Source organism: Polypterus senegalus, chromosome 1 (assembly GCF_016835505.1).
Source record: "Polypterus senegalus isolate Bchr_013 chromosome 1, ASM1683550v1, whole genome shotgun sequence".
NCBI lineage: Eukaryota > Metazoa > Chordata > Cladistia > Polypteriformes > Polypteridae > Polypterus > Polypterus senegalus.
The window spans coordinates 255,195,871-255,216,929 of record NC_053154.1 but is presented as its reverse complement, the minus strand read 5'-3'; the positions used below and the strand labels follow the sequence as shown (position 1 = coordinate 255,216,929).

Sequence of the window (21,059 nt, the reverse complement as noted above, 5' to 3'; positions counted from 1 at the left end):
CATGAGTTTATTTTTTTAAATAATTCTGTTGAAGCATGGTTGAAAATCAATGTCTGACTTTCATTGGTTAAATTTCATAGAATTTTTATTTATTATTACTTTGGTCAGATTAAAGTTATTTCTGTGACCATTTTGAGTTTTTCTTTCATTGACTGAAGGGTACCAACAATTTTGTCCACGTGTGTAAGTGATTTATTGTGATATGATAGAATCATGTACAACACAATGAAGAAAACTTCAAGTACGATGTCAGATTTTATATATTATATTAAATTTAGCTTCTTGATATACTTTTAAGAAAGCTGTTTGATATAAATAGATTGCTCAAAGTGCTCTTAGAAGATGAAAATATGACAAAATATTATGTCAATAATGTGCAACAATTTAATACATTTAAACAGGTAACAATATCAATGATAATGGCGCGGATACTGAACTCAAATCTATAGTTTAAAGGAACTCGACTGTGTAGAAATACATATTACTAACCTGTGATGATAAGGCATTCATTTTGCTCCAAAGCTTCAGTGAAAAGTCGAGAAACAATAAGTTCAGGATTAATAATAAAGCGGATTTCTTCTTGAACTAAGCCTGATCCAGTGACTCCGCCACCAACAAATCTGTTAGCAAAGTCAACCTGAAATAAAATCAACCATGTCTGAGTGTTTCAGAACAAAGGATTTCCTGACATTATAATATTGTACACAATAATGAAAAGTAAAACTAAAAGACATTTCACAATATATTTAACATGAAAACATAGGATCCTTCAAATATGTATTAAATTACAGACTATGCTTTGTAATTCAATTTTAATTTTTCACATTAAGGGTCTTTAACTTCTTCATGCATATAAGCTTCTCTACAAGATACTGCTGTTACCATTAACTTCACTGTATAGGTTGTGTATGTGTGTAAGGTGCTTCTTATTAGTTTTCACCATACAGTTCACAGTGAACGACAGCACATCTCACTATATGATTACACAGATAACTCACTTTTGGGAGAGACCATATTACTTTTCAACTAGTGTGGAACATGAACCCATAAACAAACGTTGACAGAATTAAGAACACATACAAAATCTAGCAGATATAAGTAAACTTCCTTTATTTAAGCGTTAATACAAGTTGCTAGCAGTTAATTTGCACAAAACTATAAGAATATCCACCAATCCATATTACGTATAGAAAATATGCACATTGTGAAACATTAATCAAACACTAAGAAGCACAGATTTTGAAGCGAAGATCCAAAAAGAAATGTTTAGTGATTTATTTATTTAATGTATCTAGAGTGCCAATGTTATACACATTATTCTTAAAATATAGTCTCACTAGCCAACCCGCGGCGTACCATACGCCGCATAATCAGGCTGGATTTTTAATAATTTTTAAGCACAGGGAGAAAATTAACATTTGAAAAATCGGTAATGTAATAAATCAGCAAGAAAAGCAACACTGTAACAATGCACGGAACGAACCAACACACAATCGTCCGTGCGGCGCTCAGGTGTGGAGGGTGGAACAGAAGGAGAGGAGGACGTCCACTCGCTCCCTCCGTCATGCTAGTCTGCTGATTTCTCGTCCATTATGCACTGCCTGCTCATGTGCCCACCTCCAACTCGTCACTCGAGTCATTGTCGTCTTTGTACAGTCCAGATGCAGCTGTGACTCACGTAATAATAATAATTCATTACATTTATATAGCGCTTTTCTCAGTACTCAAAGCGCTATCCACACAGGGAGGACCTGGGAAGCGAACCAACAATCTTCCACAGTCTCTTTACTGCAAAGCAGCAGCACTACCACTGCGCCACCTATGATGACGTAACACGTAGACTTTTCATTGCTCTGTGCGGTTTTGGCTGCCTTTCTATATATAATCCACCAAGACACCCGACCACGGTAGCAGCGAGGTGGGAGGGGGGTGTGTACAAAGCGCAGGAGCATCTAAGAAAACGCATGTTTGTTGTGGATGCGAATTGCTGTATGTAGCGCGTAAAACAGTTTGCTAGGGTGCACGTGGTCGTGCTTTATAAACGAAAACTCGGTTTTTAAAGACTGCTCACTTCATTGTGTATACTACTGTAGGTGAATGAAAAGATGCAACTCTGGACAGGGCAACATACAATACAGCGTTTTACACGCTGCATACAGCAATTTACATCCGTGACAAACATGCCTCTTCTTAGATAGTCCTGTCGCGTCCACCCTCGTTCTCGAAGCATACACACCGCCTGGTAATGTGGTGCCTCTGTGTGAACCGGTCAGGCACAGAGGAGGTCAGCTGCCGAGAGAGCATCTTGACTGTTGCAGGGCCAGCATTGGTGAAGCAGGTGAGACGGCAATGAAACAGAGGCACAGGGCTTATTGGTTTTTAAAGACTGCTTCCTTCATTGGGTTTTAACCAATGGATGGAACGAACCAACACACAATCATCCGTGCGGCGCTCAGGTGCGGAGGGTGGAACGGGAGAAGAGGAGGATGACGTCCACTCCGCTCTCTCTGTCATGCTAGTTTGCTGATTTCTCGTTCAGTATACACTGCCTGCTCATGTGCCCACCTCCAACTTGTCACTCGAGTCGTTGTCGTCTTTATACAGTCCAGATGCACCTGTGACACACATAGACTTTTCATTGCTCTGTGACTTTTCATTTTGGCTGCCATTCTATATATAATCCACCAAGACAACCGACCACGGTGGTAGCAAGGTGGGAGGGGGGTGGGTACAAAGTGCAGGGGCATCTAAGAAGACGCATGTTTGTCGCGGATGTGAATTGCTGTATGTAGCGTGTAAAACAGTTTGCTATGGTGCATGCAGTTGTGCGTCGTAACCGAAAACTCGTTTTTTAAAGATTGCTCACTTCGTTGTGTTTTAACCTCAGTTGTAAAGGAATGTTTTAAGGATCCCATTGGATACCCCTCACAAACAGTTTTACACGCTGCATATGGCGATTCACCTCCGCGAGAAACATGCCTCTATTAACAGTCAACGTGGGTCGGAGCTGCATGTGACCTCTACGACACACGAATATAAATGACGCCGGTTTTTCTGTGTCGTCACGTCCGAGTTGGTGGGCGTTGCTCTGTGAGTTGTCGTCGTATCCAATGGTCTTGGAGTTGGTGGGCGTGGCTCCTTCCTGCGTGCCCTCTATTAACAGTCAACGTGTGGGAGGGGGGTGTGTACAAAGGGTAGGGACGAAAACAGTGGGAGCGTATGAGTCGCACTTAGTGGCAATTCCACGGTTTGCAGCCCGAATGGGGTTCAATGGCTTACCCACGCCTAGACACACGCTCAATCTCATGCATAATAATTTATTGAATGGTAAACACTTCTGGAAAGACACGGTTGTCTAAAACAGGTTAGTGTGAGAATACAACAGTAAGTGAATGAAAAGATGGAACTCTGGAGAGAGCAAAATACAACACAATAGTGAACCCGCGGCATAACAAACAACGCATAATTATTTATTGATGGTTGAACACTTCTGGAAAGACACAGGGACACCCCTCGCAAACTGTTCTACACGCCGCATACAGTGATTCACATTTGTGACAAACAAACTGTTTTACACACTGCATACAGCGAATCACATCTGCGACATGATTTTTCCTAGATGGTCCTGTCGCGTCCACCCTCGCACACGAAGCATACACACTGCCTGGTTATGTGTCCGCTCGCAAGAGAAACTCACGGAGAGCCGCCCACCAGCTGCCTGTGTGTGTGCCTCTGTCTGTCTCTGGCGCGGCTTTCTCTTGCGCTGCCTCTGTGTAAACCGGTCAGGCACAGAGAAGGTCAGCTGCTGACAGAGCGTCTCGACTGGTGCAGGGCCTGCATTGGTGAAGCAGGTGAGACGGTAATGAAACAGAGGCACAGGGCTTATTGGTTTTTAAAGACTGATTGCTTCATTGTCCTTTAACCTCAGTTTTAAAGGATTGTTTTAAGGATCCCATGGGATACCCCTCACAAACCGTTTCACACGCTGAATATGGCAATTCACCTCTGCAAGAAACATGCCTCTATGAACAGTCAACGTAGCTCGGAGGTACATGACATTAACCTGACCTGCACTGCATGTGGCCTCTACGACAGACGAACATAAATGATGCCATTTTTTCTGTGTCATCGCGTCCGATTTGGTGGGCGTGGCCCTGCGAGTTGTCGTCGTATCCCATGGTCTTGGAGTTGATGGGCGTGGCTCCTTCCTGTGTGCGCCATAGGTGTCTCACTTGTCGGCGGCTTAGTGAATCCACGCCGCATTTCATGGTTGTTTTGCCTTAGTGAATTATATATATAGATGTTCCCATATTCTTGCAGTGTAAGGTTGCCCAACAACAGCATTTCACAGATGACGACTTGCTGCTAAGTAGTGCTATTATTTAATGAAATTCATATTACATATTACAATATAACATTATTCTGTTATACCTGAAATGTGTATTATGTTTTATTCTATAGAATCTCAACTAAAACAGAATATCAACTTTTGGTCACTGTTGTGAGCCGCTAGGCTGGCTACTTTGAGTAGCTGATTAAAGCTGATCCTCTGGCTAGGACGTTGGATATCACTGGATCCACAGTCCTTGAGGCTGATCCTAAAATTAGCTATGAACCACCCAATCTCACTGAGGTGAACAAGCTGAGGGTAGGGAAGGCTGCAAGGATGTGTGGTATCTGGGGTGAACTTTTCCATGGTGGTGGTAAGGCTGTCCTCTTGGCATTGCAAGCAATCTTTGTTTCCATTTGACAGGCATCATACCAACTGACTGGATTTGGAAAGGGAAGGGTGATCACCTGGATTGCTGCAGCTACAGGAGTTGGAGCAGGAGTCCAACAAGACTCAAGGCTATCATTAAAGTAAAAGGTGGTTCAACAAAATATTGACATTGGCGGGTGTTCCTTTATTAATCTCAGTCTTGTTTTTGATTTTTTATAATTTTTCTAAACTGTAGCTGTGATATTCACTTGGATGTTATACATTGCATTTAGTAAGATAAGCTGGAAAAAATACTGGTTTGCATGGTTTCATTTAAGGCTGTAGAGCAAAACAAAATGGGAATATTTTGAAAGGGGTGATTCTTTTCTATACCCACTGTATATATTATTATTGCAATATGCTGGGCACCCTGTCCATGGATTTTTCCTGCCTTGCAACCAAAGTTTCTGGGATAGGCTGCAGGTTTCCTGAGATCCGGCTCTGGATAAACAAGTTTAGAAAATATATTAATTTTCTTTGTTTCCCTTAATACAGGTAGGTGGAGTCTACACATCAGTTCAAGCCAAACAGCCCTGTTCTTCCTATGCCCCCATGATTTTCATGGTCACACCTGTAAGAACACAGAAGAATCTATTTTGTGAATTTTGAATTCTAACTATATATTGTATGTGCCTGATATGGAATTAAAGATCAATATGGCACATTGTCTTGGAGTAGGATAAAGTAGTGTGCTGTAGACATTTAGAGTAAAAAAAAACCTCAAACCTTAAAATTCCCGTAAATTTCATCACAAATTGGCCCATTCTGGGCAAGAAAAGGAAAAGATTATACATGCTAACAGTCAGCACATATTTGTTTAGCACAAACAACTTTGAAAATATTAAAAAAAATTATAAAATTGTAAAACAATTGTTCTTATTGAATATCTGTTTTTGATTATTCTTGCTTTTATCAGACAAAAACAAAACCAGATAGTAAACCATGTAGTATAGTAAGCATCCACTAACATTAAACCCATATCCAAACCTGTTAACTATACAGTTGTCTAATTTGACACAAAGATAAAACTCTACAGTAGCTCTTTAGCCGTGTCTTCTCTCTCTCTCTCTATTATATATATATATATATATATATATATATATATATATATATATATATATATATATATATATATATATATATATATATACACAAATATATACTGTGCATCCGGGAAGTATTGACAGCGCTTCACTTTTTCCACATTTTGTTATGTTACAGCCTTATTCCAAAATGCATTAAATTTGTTTTTTTCCTCAGAATTCTACACACAACACCCCATAACGACAAAATGAAAAAAGTTTACTTGAGGTTTTTGCAAATTTATTCAAAATTAAAAAACGGAGAAAGCACATGTACAAAAGTATTCATAGCCTTTGCCATGAAGCTCAAAATTGAGCTCAGGTGCATCCTGTTTCCCCTGATCATCGTTGAGATGTTTCTGCCGCTTAATTGGAGTCCACTTGTGGTAAATTCAGTTGATTGCACATGATTTGGAAAGGCATACACCTGTCTATATAAGGCCTCACAGTTGACAGTTCATGTCAGAGCACAAACCAAGCATGAAGTCAGGGAGTTGACCAAGAACCCGACGGTCACTCTGTCAGAGCTCCAGAGGTCCTCTGTGGAGAGAGGAGAACCTTCCAGAAGGACAACCATCTCTGCAGAAATCCATCAATCTGGCCTGTATGGTAGAGTGGCCAGACGGAAGCCACTCCTTAGTAAAAGGCACATGGCAGCTCACCTGGAGTTTGCCAAAAGGCACCTGAAGGACTCTCAAACCATGAGAAACAAAATTCTCTGGTCTGTTGAGACAAAGATTGAACTCTTTGGTGTGAATGCCAGGCGTCACATTTGGAGGAAACCAGGCACCGCTCATCACCAGGCCAATACCATCCGTACAGTGAAGCATGGTGGTGGCAGCATCATGCTGTGGGGATGTTTTTCAGCGGCAGGAACTGGGAGACTAGTCAGGATAAACGGAAAGATGACTGCAGCAATGTACAGAGACATCCTAGATTAAAACCTGCTCCAGAGCGCTCTTGGCCTCAGACTGGAGCGACGGTTCATCTTTCAGCAGGACAACGACCCTAAGCACACAGAGAAGATATCAAAGGAGTGGCTTCAGGACAACTCTGTGAATGTCCTTGAGTGGCCCAGCCAGAGCCCAGACTTGAATCCGATTGAACATCTCTGGAGAGATCTTAAAATTGGTTGTGCACCAATGCTTCCCATCCATCCTGATGGAGCTTGAGAGGTGCTCCAAAGAGGAATGGGCGAAACTGGCAAAGGATAGGTGTGCCAAGCTTGTGGCATCATATTCAAAAAGACTTGAGGCTGTAATTGCTGCCAAAGGTGCATCAACAAAATATTGAGCAAAAAAAATTTGCAAAAACATCAAGTAAACTTTTTTCACGTTGTGATTATGGGGTGTTGTGTGTAGAATTCTGAGGAAAAAAATGAATTTAATTCATTTTGAAATAAGGCTATAACATAACAAAATGTGGAAAAAGTGATGCGCTGTGAATACTTTCCGGATGCACTGTGTGTGTGTGTGTGTATATATATATATATATATATATATATACTAGCAAAATACTTGCGCTTCGCAGCGGAGAAGTGTGCTAAAGAAGTTATGAAAAAAAAAAAGGAAACATTTTAAAAATACTGTTACATTTGCTTTCTATTCGTTTGCATAAGCACAGTCCTTCACCAGCAATTATTTAATGTTAGCTCAGATGAGTTTGTGCCAAACACTATTCTATCCCTGACCATCTCATTTTCGTTTGCATAAGCACAGTCCTTCACCAGCAATTTTAACTTAGTTACAAAGTGATCAAAAGTCTCGTTTATACCCCGCGTCCTCTCATTAAACATGTATCTTGCGAATATCGTATCCGTCTTAGGCATGACAAACACCAGCGACAGTGTGTCTATGAACTTAATTTAAAGTTAAGCTTTACACCTTGCTTTCCTTTTCGTTTGCATAAGCACAGTCCTTCACCTGCAAGTTTAACTCAGTTACAGCAATTTTAACTCCGCTAGAAAGTGATCCAAAGTCTTGTTTATACCTCGTGTTTTCTCATTAATCTTGTATCTGGCGAATATCGTATTCGTCGTAGGCATGACAAACACCAGCGGCAACGTGTTTATAAACTTTATTTAAACTTACGGTTTACACCGTGCTTTGTTTCCGCAGTAGCTGCACTTATGAATATGCTTGTATGCGTTTTTTCTTCAGCGCTCTTTGGAGCTCTTCCTTGTTTTCTACGTACAGCGTTCACAGTCTGTTCACGTGATTACGTGGGAAGCGCGATGATGCGACACGCAACTCCACCCCCCACGGCCATCGAGCTGCAGTCCATTACAGTATATGGACAAAAATAGGTTCCAGTTATGACCATTATGCATAGAATTTCGAAATAAAACCTGCCCAACTTTTGTAACTAAGCTGTAAGGAATGAGCCTGCCAAATTTCAGCCATCTACCTACACGGGAAGTTGGAGAATTACTGATGAGTGAGTGAGTCAGTCAGTGAGGGCTTTGCCTTTTATTAGTGTGTGTGTATATATATATACATATATGTGTGTGTATGTGTATATATATATACATACACATACATACAGTGGAACCTCGGTTCACGAACGCCTCTGAACACGAACAAATTGGATTACGACCAAAAAGTTTGCCAAACTTTTGCATCTGTTCACGACCACACACTCGGGTGACGAATAAGCCAGTTTCCTTTCCAGTTTGTACGCTCCGATGATTTCCACACGCGTTCAGTCTCTCCCTGTACATTCCCCTGTGCAGCGAGTGAGCGAGAGCGAGAGAGATAGAGAGAGGGCTGGCCGTGTAAGGCAGAGAAGGCAGTTAAAGAATGCACCGGGCTTGTTTTAGAAGAGACTGATTTGAGCATTCTCTGTTCAAGGTTTTATCAGCGTTATTCAATGTTTTTACATTTAATTTACTATTATACTGTGCATTCTATGGTATAATTTACTATTTTTGTACTTAAAAATCTTTAAATAAATACATTTACATATAGCTCATTTGGTCCGAACGGGTTGCAACCAGAGTTTTGGAACGAAACAGAGTTTGGTGACTCAAGGTTCCACTGTGTGTATATATGTGTATATATATATATATATATATATATTTTATATATATATATATTTATATATACATATATACAGTATATATATATATAGATATATATACACAGACACACACATACAGTGATGCCTTGCTATATCGACTTTACAGCTTCACTCCATCGCGGATTTTAAATGTAAGCATATCTAAATATATATTACGGATTTTCCGCTGGTTCGCGGATTTCTGCGGACAATAGGTCTTTTAATTTATGGTACATGCTTCCTCAGTTTGTTTGCCCAGTTGATTTCATACAAGGGATGCTATTAGCGGATGGCTGAGAAGCTACCCAATCAGAGCACGTATTACATATTAAATAAAACTCCTCAATGATATACGATATGTTTCCCTCGCGGTGCTTCGCACACTTAAAAGCTCGGACAACACGTATTGATTTTTCATTGTTTGCTTTTCTCTGTCTCTCTCACTCTCTCTGACATTCTCTGCTCCTGACAGAGGGGGTGTGAGCAGAGGGGCTGTTTGCACAGAGGCTGTTTGCTTAAAAGAAACGGACGCTCCTCTAAAAAATGCTGAAAGGCTACCTTCACACTGATCCCTTCCTTGCGGCCACTTTATCGCGTGCTCGCATATTTAAAAGCCCAACAGCCCTATTGATTTTTGATTGTTTAATTTTCTCTCTCTCTGTCTCTCCCTGACATTCTCTGCTCCTGATGCATGCTCTTTTGAAGAGGAAGTTATGTTTGCATTCTTTTAATTGTGAGAAACAACTGTCATCTCTGTCTTGTCATGGAGCACAGTTTAAACCTTTCATTAAAGGGTGTTATTTCATGTCTATAGGGCTCTAATAATGTTAAAAAACATATTTAGAAGGTCTTAAACAGGTTTTCTATGCTCTAAATGTGAAAATATTAGATTTATAAATAAAGAATCCTACTTTGTGGAAATTCATTTATAACGATCGAGTCTAGAACGGATTAACTGCGATAAACGAGGGTTTACTGTATAACTGTGCGGAGAATATTTTTAAACAGTGTGGGAGAGTTTCTAAGGGCTTAAAATATATAAAAATAACCATACAAACATATGGTTTCTACTTCGCGGATTTTCACCTATCGCGGGGGGTTCTGGAATGCAAACCCCACGATCGAGGAGGGATTACTGTATATATATATATATATATATATATTACTGTATATATATATATATATATATATATCTCTATACTAATAAAAGGCAAAGCCCTCACTCACTCACTCACTGACTCATCACTAATTCTCCAACTTCCCGTGTGGGTGGAAGGCTGAAATTTGGCAGGTTCATTCCTTACAGCTTCCTTACAAAAGTTGGGCAGGTTTTATTCGAAATTCTACGCGTAATGGTCATAACTGGAAGCTGTTTTTCTCCATTTACTGTAATGGAGATGAGCTTGAACACCGTGGGGGAGTTTCGTGACATCATCACGCCTCACGTAATCACGCAGTACATAGAAAACCAGGAAGACCTCCAAAAGCGCTGAAGAAAACATGCATTATATAATTGAGAAGGCAGCTAAACAATAAGAAGCGGCGAAAGTGACATATACAACCATATTCATGAGTTCTGCTACTTGAAACAAAGCACGATGTAAACCTACACTTTAAATTAAGTTCATAGACAGGCTGCGCTGGCGTTTGTAATTTAGTGCCTGCCCATATAAGGCCGTCCGTCAGCGGCAATCCAATAGCAAACTCCACTAAATATTCACGGGTGAAGGACTGTGCTTATGCAGAGGAAGATGAGATGGTCAGGGTGGTGTTTGACACAAACTCAGCAAACTGCGAGAGAAAGTTTTAAGTGCCAGGACTAAGGTAACATTAAATACAGCCATGGACATAGCACGAGATGGCACCAGCACAGCTGGGAACCTTCGATGCATGTACACCAAGCGGCTCACGTGAACTGACGCAGTGCACAGATAAAAAGCAACAGTTCCAAAGAGCGCTGAACAAAACCAATTACACAATTGAAAAGGCAGCAAAAATATGAAGCGCCTGATACAAGCATATTCATAAATCCAGCTACTGCGGAAACAAAGCACACGGTGGAAAAGTCAATGTCCCGCTAAAGGAAGACAGTGTAAAAAACCCGTGCATGCAGTGTGTCAGGTCTCAGATAAAGAAGAAGACGAGCTGTTTATTGATGCAGTAAGAAACAAATCGATGAATGAAACCTGTCATCTTTACAACGATTGACAAACACGGAATGTAACTTGAACACAACACATCCTACAAATACGAACCTGATTGAAAGAAATAATGATAATCAAATCCTTGATGACAGCAACACTCAGTAACACTCACAAAACAAATACTGTATATTGACAGTCATGTTACGTTATTTTTAAAATGTTCCCTTTTCTTTTCTAGCTTTTTAACACACTACTTCCACATGATACGCTGGTATATATATATGTATATATATATATCCCGATCTACATACTCGAATAATGGATACTTTATTGATTGTTTTGGTAAAGCCATACTCAGTGTATTCATTAGATGAACGGTAAAAAGTAAGAGCGAGGGGAGGATGACTTATTGAGGCATGCAGGCTGTAGTGCGCGTCAACTCTATCTGAATTGCGCGATCACATTTGAAAAAATATATCTTTTCAAGTTCTATTTAGTCCATATGTGTCAAACTCAAGGGCCAGGGCCACATCCGCCCGGCATGTAATTATATCCGCCCGAGATCATTTTATATACTGTATTATTGTTATGGCCCGGTATATGAAGCGCTGGTAACACAATAAACTACAGATCCCATAATGCAGCGCTTCAGCTGCCTTGCCAACACTTACCGTTAATCAAGTCTAGCTTATGATGCTGCAAGTTATTGCGAAGCTAGCTCACACGATGCTGAAGAGAAAAGTTGATTCTGAAAATAGAGCCTTTAAAACCGATGGGAGGCTGAGTATATGTTTACTGAACCCGTGTGTCTCATTTGTGGAGCTAATGTGGCTGTAATTACAGAATTTAATCTAAGACGGCACTATGAGACAAAACATCAGGGTAACCTGAAAGACCTGAATGCAATGCAGAAGATACAGAAAGCAGAAGAATTAAATAAGAATCTGACACTTCAGCGGACGTTTTACCCGTGCACAATCACAAAGTGATTTCAAGTGAAGCTGCTTTTATGGGAGACACAAATGCACCAGTGCAACTTGCCCCACTTTCCCTGTTGCCAAGTAATGTTAAACCAAGTCGTCACTACGGTGTTCCCAAATACGCACTTTGCTGATAAACTGAGCGCACTGAGTTTGCACGGCGCTTTGGTGACTTTGAAGAACAAATAAAGTCCGTCTACATACCTTGTGCATGTTTGGTAGCACATATCTGTGTGAGAAGCTCTTCTCAGTGATAAAGACTAACAAAACAGCACACAGGAGTTGCCTCACTGATGAGCACCTGCAATCCATCCTGAGAATCTCCACAACACAGAACCTCACACCAAACATAAACGAACTTGTTGCCAAAAAAGATGCCAGGCGTCCAGCTCTAAAATGACATATGAGCAAAGACAACTGAATGATTTGATTTGTTATTGCTGAAAGGAACACATTTTATTTATATTTCCAGGTTTTGTTATGCAGCATGTTCATATTTGAATTTGTATAATTTTGACAGGATATATTTTTATGGAGAGCAAAATCTTTTGGGATATTTAAAATCTAAGTTTATTTTTTATATAAAATTACATAAGAGTAAAGATATTTGAATGTTTGTTCTTTTAACGCTTACTTTATTTCTAACTTGTATAATTTAGACAGGATATATTTTTATGGAGAGCAAAATATTATAAGTTGTTTAAGGTTTGAGTTGATTTATTCAGGAATAATATTCCTGTCTGTTTTTACCATTCCTACCAAAGATATTTCTGTCGACTAAATAAAAATTCCTTCTATTTAAAATTTAAATAGAACTTAAACAAATACGATAGTTCATAATATCCACGCAGACTTGCACATAAGAGCGGGAGTTATCCGTTTTAACAAGCAGCGTAAGAGCGGGAGTTATCCGTTTTAACAAGCAGCGTATTGCACTGATACGAAATAGCTGTGTGTGTATATATGTAGATATGTATGTATATGTATATACAGTGGTGTGAAAAACTATTTGCCCCCTTCCTGATTTCTTATTCTTTTGCATGTTTGTCACACAAAATGTTTCTGATCATCAAACACATTTAACTATTAGTCAAATATAACACAAGTAAACACAAAATGCAGTTTTTAAATGATGGTTTTTATTATTTAGGGAGAAAAAAATCCAAACCCTACATGGCCCTGTGTGAAAAGTAATTGCCCCCTGAACCTAATAACTGGTTGGGCCACCCTTAGCAGCAATAACTGCAATCAAGCGTTTGTGATAACTTGCAATGAGTCTTTTGCAGCGCTCTGGAGGAATTTTGGCCCACTCATCTTTGCAGAATTGTTGTAATTCAGCTTTATTTGAGGGTTTTCTAGCATGAACCGCCTTTTTAAGGTCATGCCATAGCATCTCAATTGGATTCAGGTCAGGACTTTGACTAGGCCACTCCAAAGTCTTCATTTTGTTTTTCTTCAGCCATTCAGAGGTGGATTTGCTGGTATGTTTCGGGTCATTGTCCTGTTGCAGCACCCAAGATCGCTTCAGCTTGAGTTGACGAACAGATGGCCGGACATTCTCCTTCAGGATTTTTTGGTAGACAGTAGAATTCATGGTTCCATCTATCACAGCAAGCCTTCCAGGTCCTGAAGCAGCAAAACAACCCCAGACCATCACACTACCACCACCATATTTTACTGTTGGTATGATGTTCTTTTCTGAAATGCTGTGTTCCTTTTATGCCAGATGTAACGGGACATTTGCCTTCCAAAAAGTTCAACTTCTGTCTCATCAGTCCACAAGGTATTTTCCCAAAAGTCTTGGCAATCATTGAGAGGTTTCTTAGCAAAATTGAGACGAGCCCTAATGTTCTTTTTGCTTAACAGTGGTTTGCGTCTTGGAAATCTGCCATGCAGGCCGTTTTGCCCGTCTCTTTCTTATGGTGGAGTCGTGAACACTGACCTTAATTGAGGCAAGTGAGGCCTGCAGTTCTTTAGACGTTGTCCTGGGGTCTTTTGTGACCTCTCGGATAAGTCTCAGCGCTCTTGGGGTAATTTTGGTCGGCCAGCCACTCCTGGGAAGGTTCACCACTGTTCCATGTTTTTGCCATTTGTGGATAATGGCTCTCACTGTGGTTCGCTGGAGTCCCAAAGCTTTAGAAATGGCTTTATAACCTTTACCAGACTGATAGATCTCAATTACTTCTGTTCTCATTTGTTCCTGAATTTCTTTGGATCTTGGCATGATGTCTAGCTTTTGAGGTGCTTATGGTCTACTTCTCTGTGTCAGGCAGCTCCTATTTAAGTGATTTCTTAATTGAAACAGGTGTGGCACTAATCAGGCCTGGGGGTGGCTACGGAAATTGAACTCAGGTGTGATACACCACAGTTGGGTTATTTTTTAACAAGGGGGCAATTACTTTTTCACACAGGGCCATGTAGGTTTGGATTTTTTTTCTCCCTAAATAATAAAACCATCATTTAAAAACTGCATTTTGTGTTTACTTGTGTTATATTTGACTAATGGTTAAATGTGTTTGATGATCAGAAACATTTTGTGTGACAAACATGCAAAAGAATAAGAAATCAGGAAGGGGGCAAATAGTTTTTCACACCACTGTATATGTTTATATATGTGTGTGTGTATGTATATATATATATATATATATATATATATATATATATATATATATATATATATGTATTTGTGTGTATATATGTGTGTGTATGTATGTATGTGTGTATGCATATGTATGTGTATATATGTAGATATATATGTATGTATATATGTGTGTGTGTATATATATATTTATATATATATATATATTTATATATATATATATATATATATATATATATACTGCTCAAAAGAATTAAAGGAACACTTTTTAATCAGAGTATAGCATAAAGTCAATAAAACTTATGGGATATTAATCTGGTCAGTTAAGTAGCAGAGGGGGTTGTTAATCAGTTTCAGCTGCTGTGGTGTTAATGAAATTAACAACAAATGCACTAGAGGGGCAACAATGAGATGACCCCCAAAACAGGAATGGTTTGAGTGTCTCCTTATAATTCCAAAAGCTAAACTTAAAAGAAGTGGTGAGGCGGCCTTCTGCTGCTATGCACCTAAAATCTGGAATAGCCTGCCGATAGGAATTCGCCAGGCAAATACAGTGGAGCAATTTAAAACACTGCTGAAAACACATTACTTTAACATGGCCTTTTTATAACTTCACTTTAACATAATCCTGATACTCTGTATGTTCAATTCTTCATAATAACTATTCATGGTGGCTCTAAAATCCGTACTGACCCCTACTCTCTCTTCTGTTTCTTTTTCCGGTTTCTTTGTGGTGGCGGCCTGCGCCACCACCACCTACTCAAAGCATCATGATGCTCCAACAATGATGGACTGAAAGCCAGAAGTCTACGTGACCATCATCATCAGGTCCTTCCATGAAAATATGATGATTTATGTTAGGTAGAATGCCCAGAGGGGACTGGGCGGTCTCTTGGTCTGGAACCCCTACAGATTTTATTTTTTCTCCAGCTTTTGGAGTTTTTTTGTTTTTCTGTCCACCCTGGCCATCGGACCTTACTCTTATTCTATGTTAATTAATGTTGACTTATGTTTATTTTTTATTGTGTCTTCTATTTTTCTATTCATTTTGTAAAGCACTTTGAGCTACATTTTTTTGTATGAATATGTGCTATATAAATAAATGTTGATTGATTGATTGATTAACAGGTGGAGGCCACTGACATTTTTCCCTCCTCATCTTTTCTGACTGTTTCTTCACTAGTTTTGCATTTGGCTACAGTCAGTGTCACTACTGGTAGCATGAGGCGATACCTGGACCCTACAGAGGTTGCACAGGTAGTCCAACTTCTCCAGGATGGCACATCAATACGTGTCATTGCCAGAAGGCTTGCTGTGTCTCCCTGCACAGTCTCAAGGGCATGGAGGAGATTCTAGGAGACAAGCAGTTACTCTAGGAGAGCTGGAGAGGGCCATAGAAGGTCCATAACCCATCAGCAGGACCAGTATCTGCTCCTTTGGGCAAGAAGGAACAGGATGAGCACTGCCAGAGCCCTACAAAATGACCTCCAGCAGGCCACTGGTGTGAATGTCTCTGACCAAACAACCAGAAAGACTTCATGAGGGTGACCCAAGGGCCCCATGTCCTCTAATGGGCCCTGAGCTCACTGCCCAGCAGCATGCAGCTCGATTGGCATTCGCCATAGAATACCAGAATTGGCAGATGCACCACTGGTTCCCTGTGCTTTTTACAGATGAGAGCAGGTTCACCCTGAGCATGTGACAGAAGTGAAAGGGTCTGGAGAAGCCATGGAGAACATTATGCTGCCTGTAACATCATTCAGCATGAGCAGTTTGGTGGTGGGTTAATGATTGTCTGGGGAGGCATATCCATGGAGGGTCACACAGACCGCTACAGGCTTGACAAAGGCACCTTGGCTGCCATTAGGTATCAGGATGGAATCCTTGGACCCATTGTCAGACCCTATGCTGGTACAGTGGCTCCTGGTGCACGACAATTCCTGGCCTCATGTGGTGAGAGTATGCAGGCAGTTCCTGGAGGATGAAGGAATTGATACCATTGACTGGCCACCACACTTTCCTGACCTAAATCCAATAGAACACCTCTGGGACATTATGTTTTGGTCCATCCAATGCCACCAGGTGGCACCTCAGGCTGTCCAGGAGCTCAGTGATGCCCTGGTCCAGATCTGGGAGGAGATCCGCCACAACACCATCTGTCATCTCATTAGAAGCATGCACCGATGTTGTCAGGCATGTATACAAGAACACAGGGGCCATACAAAGTGCTTCGTACAATTTTGAGTTGCTGCAATTAAATTTTGGCAAAATGGACTAGCCTGCCACATCATTTTTTCACTCTGATTTTTGGGCGTCTTTGAATTCAGGGCTCTGTAGGTTGATCATTTTCATTTCCATCAAACGATGTGGCATCCTTTCGCTCCTAACACATTACCCAGTCTATATCAGTATAGATATCCAGGAGGATTTCTTTTTCCCATTGAGATCTGATGTGTTTTCAAAGTGTTCCTTTAATTTTTTGAGCAGTTTATATATATATATATATATATATATATATATATATATATATATATATATGACAGCAACACTCATCACTCACAACAGTGACAAAACAATTACATTGACAATCATGTTATGTTATTTTCAAAATGTTTCCTTTTCTTTTCATTGCTTCTTTAACACACTATCTCACTCATGGCTGGTATTTTGCTAGTATATATATATATATATATATATATATATATATATATAGATAGATAGATAGATAGATAGATAGATAGATAGATAGATAGATAGATAGATAGATAGATAGATAGATAGATAGATAGATAGATAGATAGATAGATAGATAGATAGATAGATAGATAGATAGATAGATAGATAGATAGATAGATAGATACACAGACAGTGGAACCTCGTTCCAAAACTCGTAAACCGATTTGGTTGTGAACCGAAGCAATTTCCCCCCATAGGATTGTATGTAAATACAATTAATCTCTTCCAGACCATACGAACTGTATGTAAATATATATATTTTTTAAGTTTTTAAGCACAAATATAGTTAATTAAACCATAGAATTCACAGCGTAACAGTAAACTAAATGTAAAAACATTGAATAACACTGAGAAAACCTTAAACAACAGAGAAAACAAACACTGGAAGAGTTTGCGCTATAGCGCTACCAACCGCTGGCTAAAAACACTTTATTCAATGAGTTTTAAGCACAGGGAAAAAAAATTAACATTTGAAAAAATCCGTAATTTAATAAATCACCAAGAAAAGTAACATTGCACACTACGAACCGATCACTGAAAACAGAAGTGAAAACAAAATCAAGCCCAGTGCATTCTTTAACTGCCAACCTCATGCGTCCAGCTCTCTCTCTCTCGCGCTGCCAGTGTGTGTGTCTCTCTCTCTCCCACTGCCTGTGTGTGTGTGTCTCTCTTGCGCTGCTTGTGTGTGTGTGTGTCCCTCTCACGCGCTGCCTGTGTGTGTGTGTGTGTCTCTCTCTCTCGCACTGCCTGTGTGTGTGTCTCTCTCTCTCACGCTGCCTGTATGTTTGTGTTTGTGTGTGTGTGTGTGTGTCTCTCTCTCTCGTGTGTGTGTGTGTGTGTGTGTGTGTGTGTCTCTCTCATGTGTGTAGCGCTCTCTCTCTCTTGCTCGCTGCACAGAAAATGCACAGGGAGAGACTGAACACGTACAAACCGAATGGGAAACTGATTTGTTTGTATGCCGAGTGTTTGGTCATGAACCGAGGCAAAAGTTTGGTGAACTTTTTGGTCGTAAACCGATTTGTACATGTACCGAGACGTTCGTGAACCGAGGTTACACTGTGTGTGTGTGTGTATATATATATATATATATATATATATATATATTGTAGCAGGTAGAGGTATGGTCCACCTCTAACACCCTCAGGTACCACTCTGAACACCAGGTGAAAGTATAATAACTATTATTCTTATTATTACACAGTGCACAAAGCACCCTCCACTCTACACTCATAAATCACAAATAAATCTCCAACCAATACTCTTTCCTACTTGCCCAGACACTTCGCCCTCCTACCTCCCAGCTCAGCTCACTGTCTGGGCTTTCCCACAATCCTTTTATACACCCTGACCCGGAGGTGTTCCTGCCCAATCAGTCCACAGTTCCTTATTCCTTCCGGGTAAGGGGAAACAGTCCTTTTCTTCACCCCGGGAGCACGTTGTTTCTTCCTGTCACATGACTATGACGTACTCCCGGGTTATAGGCCATATGCGAGCCGACGAGCCCCCCTACAGTGACGCCTGGTGGCCCCCAAGGTATCCAGCAGGGCTGTGTATAAACACTACATAGTCCATGATGCCCTGCTGGAACTCGGGGCATGATCATGCTGTCAGGAGAGCTCCTCCTGGCGGCGAGGGCCGGAGTAAAATGCCGGCAATCCACCACTATATATATATATATATATATATATATATATATATATATATATATATATATATATATATATATATATATATATATATATATATATAGAGAGAGAGAGAGAGAGAGAGAGAGAGAGAGAGAGAGAGAGAGAGATAGATAGATAGATAGATAGATAGATAGATAGATAGATAGATAGATAGATAGATAGATAGATAAACATCTGTCTGTCTGTCTGCTTTTCTGTGTGCCAAGGGAAGGGGGAGGTGGGACCTCAGGAGTAGGGAGCCGGGTGGGGCCATCCTTACTTACCCGGCAGCCTCTGATCGAGTCAGGGATGTATATCTTTCTGCTTTTCACGTTTTTTTTCTATAATTTTCTCTAACATTCTGGTTGATTTCTCTTATCATGGTAAGTATCATAGTTCACTTGTGGCAGCAATTTATAAGCATGAAGAGAGAGGCTGCGGGCCACGGGAGAAGGGGAGGCATAAAATTAATCAATTGGTGCTCAAATTATTTGACATGCTGCCTCGGACATAAACTTCAATAAATATTGTTTTAGAACACAACAATTCAGTTCACCATGTTGTACCATGTGAATGTCACTGACAGAATAAAACTGAATAATAAAATAAAAAGCACTAACTTTTATAAGTAGCCAAAATTTACACCGGCTGTTACAGACTCAAATTAAATGTATGTTTTTATTATATTATAGTAATAATAATAGCAGCTCACTACTCAAAACATGAAGCACCTGGACTCAAACTCAGAACCTTTTGGTTATAAGACAGCAGTTCTTACCTCTGCACGATCCAAGAAGACATATCAAATTTCTGTCAATTGACATCTGAATTTGGGTTTTTAACTCATTGACAGCAACATGTACATTGAATGATTTTTAATTTTTTTTTTTTTTTAAACTTTGGTTATAATCTTGAATAAAAGAGCACATGTTTATTTGATATTTGATCTAAAGTCTTCACACATTATACACTTCACGTCATTATTAGTATAAAATAGAAAAAGTTTCTGTTTTAAGGTATGTGTTCATCATTTCTTGCCTCACATTTCCTTTCATCCTACACTTACCCAGATCACTGTAGACCTGGAAAATACATGAAATGTGTGTGTTCCAAATAACGATACATTATTTACCCTATACAACTGCAAGCACCTCACACCCCGATAAACACACTTGAGAATTTTGTGACTTACTTGAGCTCTGGATAGCAGCTGGGATAGCAGGCTGCTTGCTGCTTGCTGCTTGTTTCTTGTGCTGATCAATACATTAGCAAAACAAAAGACACTAATGGAGAGGTGCGAAGGAATTTAAGGTGGCTGGGAATTACGAGTTTTTCGTAGGCTTCAGGGATTCTAGTGTTTTTAAAAAAAAAAAAAACAAAAGCTACATCTAACCTCTCATTTACATTTTGTATTCATACTTTTATTTCTATAAAAAATAAATGTTAAATCTAACATCTCATGTTTAAATAAAATATTTTTTGCAGTTTAAGAAGCACTGAGTATAGGTTGGGTGTTAAATGTTCTAAACATCATATGACAAACACTTTCTGTGGTAAGACACAGAGGAGCAGCTATAGAGTTGTCCTTGCGCTGCTGCCATTACTGAAATTGAATTACCAGCAACCATTGTCACAGTATACATATTTTCGGCATATCTGTGATAACAAAATTTCCATTACAACTAAATACTTTTATGGTCCCATTAATTTTATTACAACGGGATTACACCTGCATAGTGCTTTTCTCATTACTCAAACCGCTTTACATAGTGAGTGAAGAGCCACTTCAACCACTGCTAATGTACAGTATCCATGTTGATGATGCGACAGCAGCCATTTTGCACCAGTATTCCCTCGACACACTGGTTGTTAGGTGGTGAAAGGATGAGAGATAGTTAGTCAACCAGAGATGGGGATTATTAGGGGACCAGAATGACAAGGTCGTGTTGGGCAATTTAGTCAGGACATTGGTATACAACCTACTTTTTATGCAGAGTCAGAACATAAATTCTGTATCTCATCTGAAGGTTGGCAC

At 39.8% G+C, this 21,059-nt stretch overlaps 1 protein-coding gene across 2 annotated transcripts in view; it reads right to left on the bottom strand.

Annotated features, from left to right (window-relative positions):
• Positions 1-21,059, bottom strand: part of parga (poly (ADP-ribose) glycohydrolase a) — a 256,129-nt gene that overhangs the window by 123,580 nt on the left and 111,490 nt on the right. For both annotated transcript variants that reach the window (XM_039772313.1, XM_039772316.1), the window contains exon 14: positions 490-637. In XM_039772313.1, the coding sequence (XP_039628247.1) occupies positions 490-637 (148 nt within the window). The remainder of the gene's footprint in view (positions 1-489; positions 638-21,059) is intronic.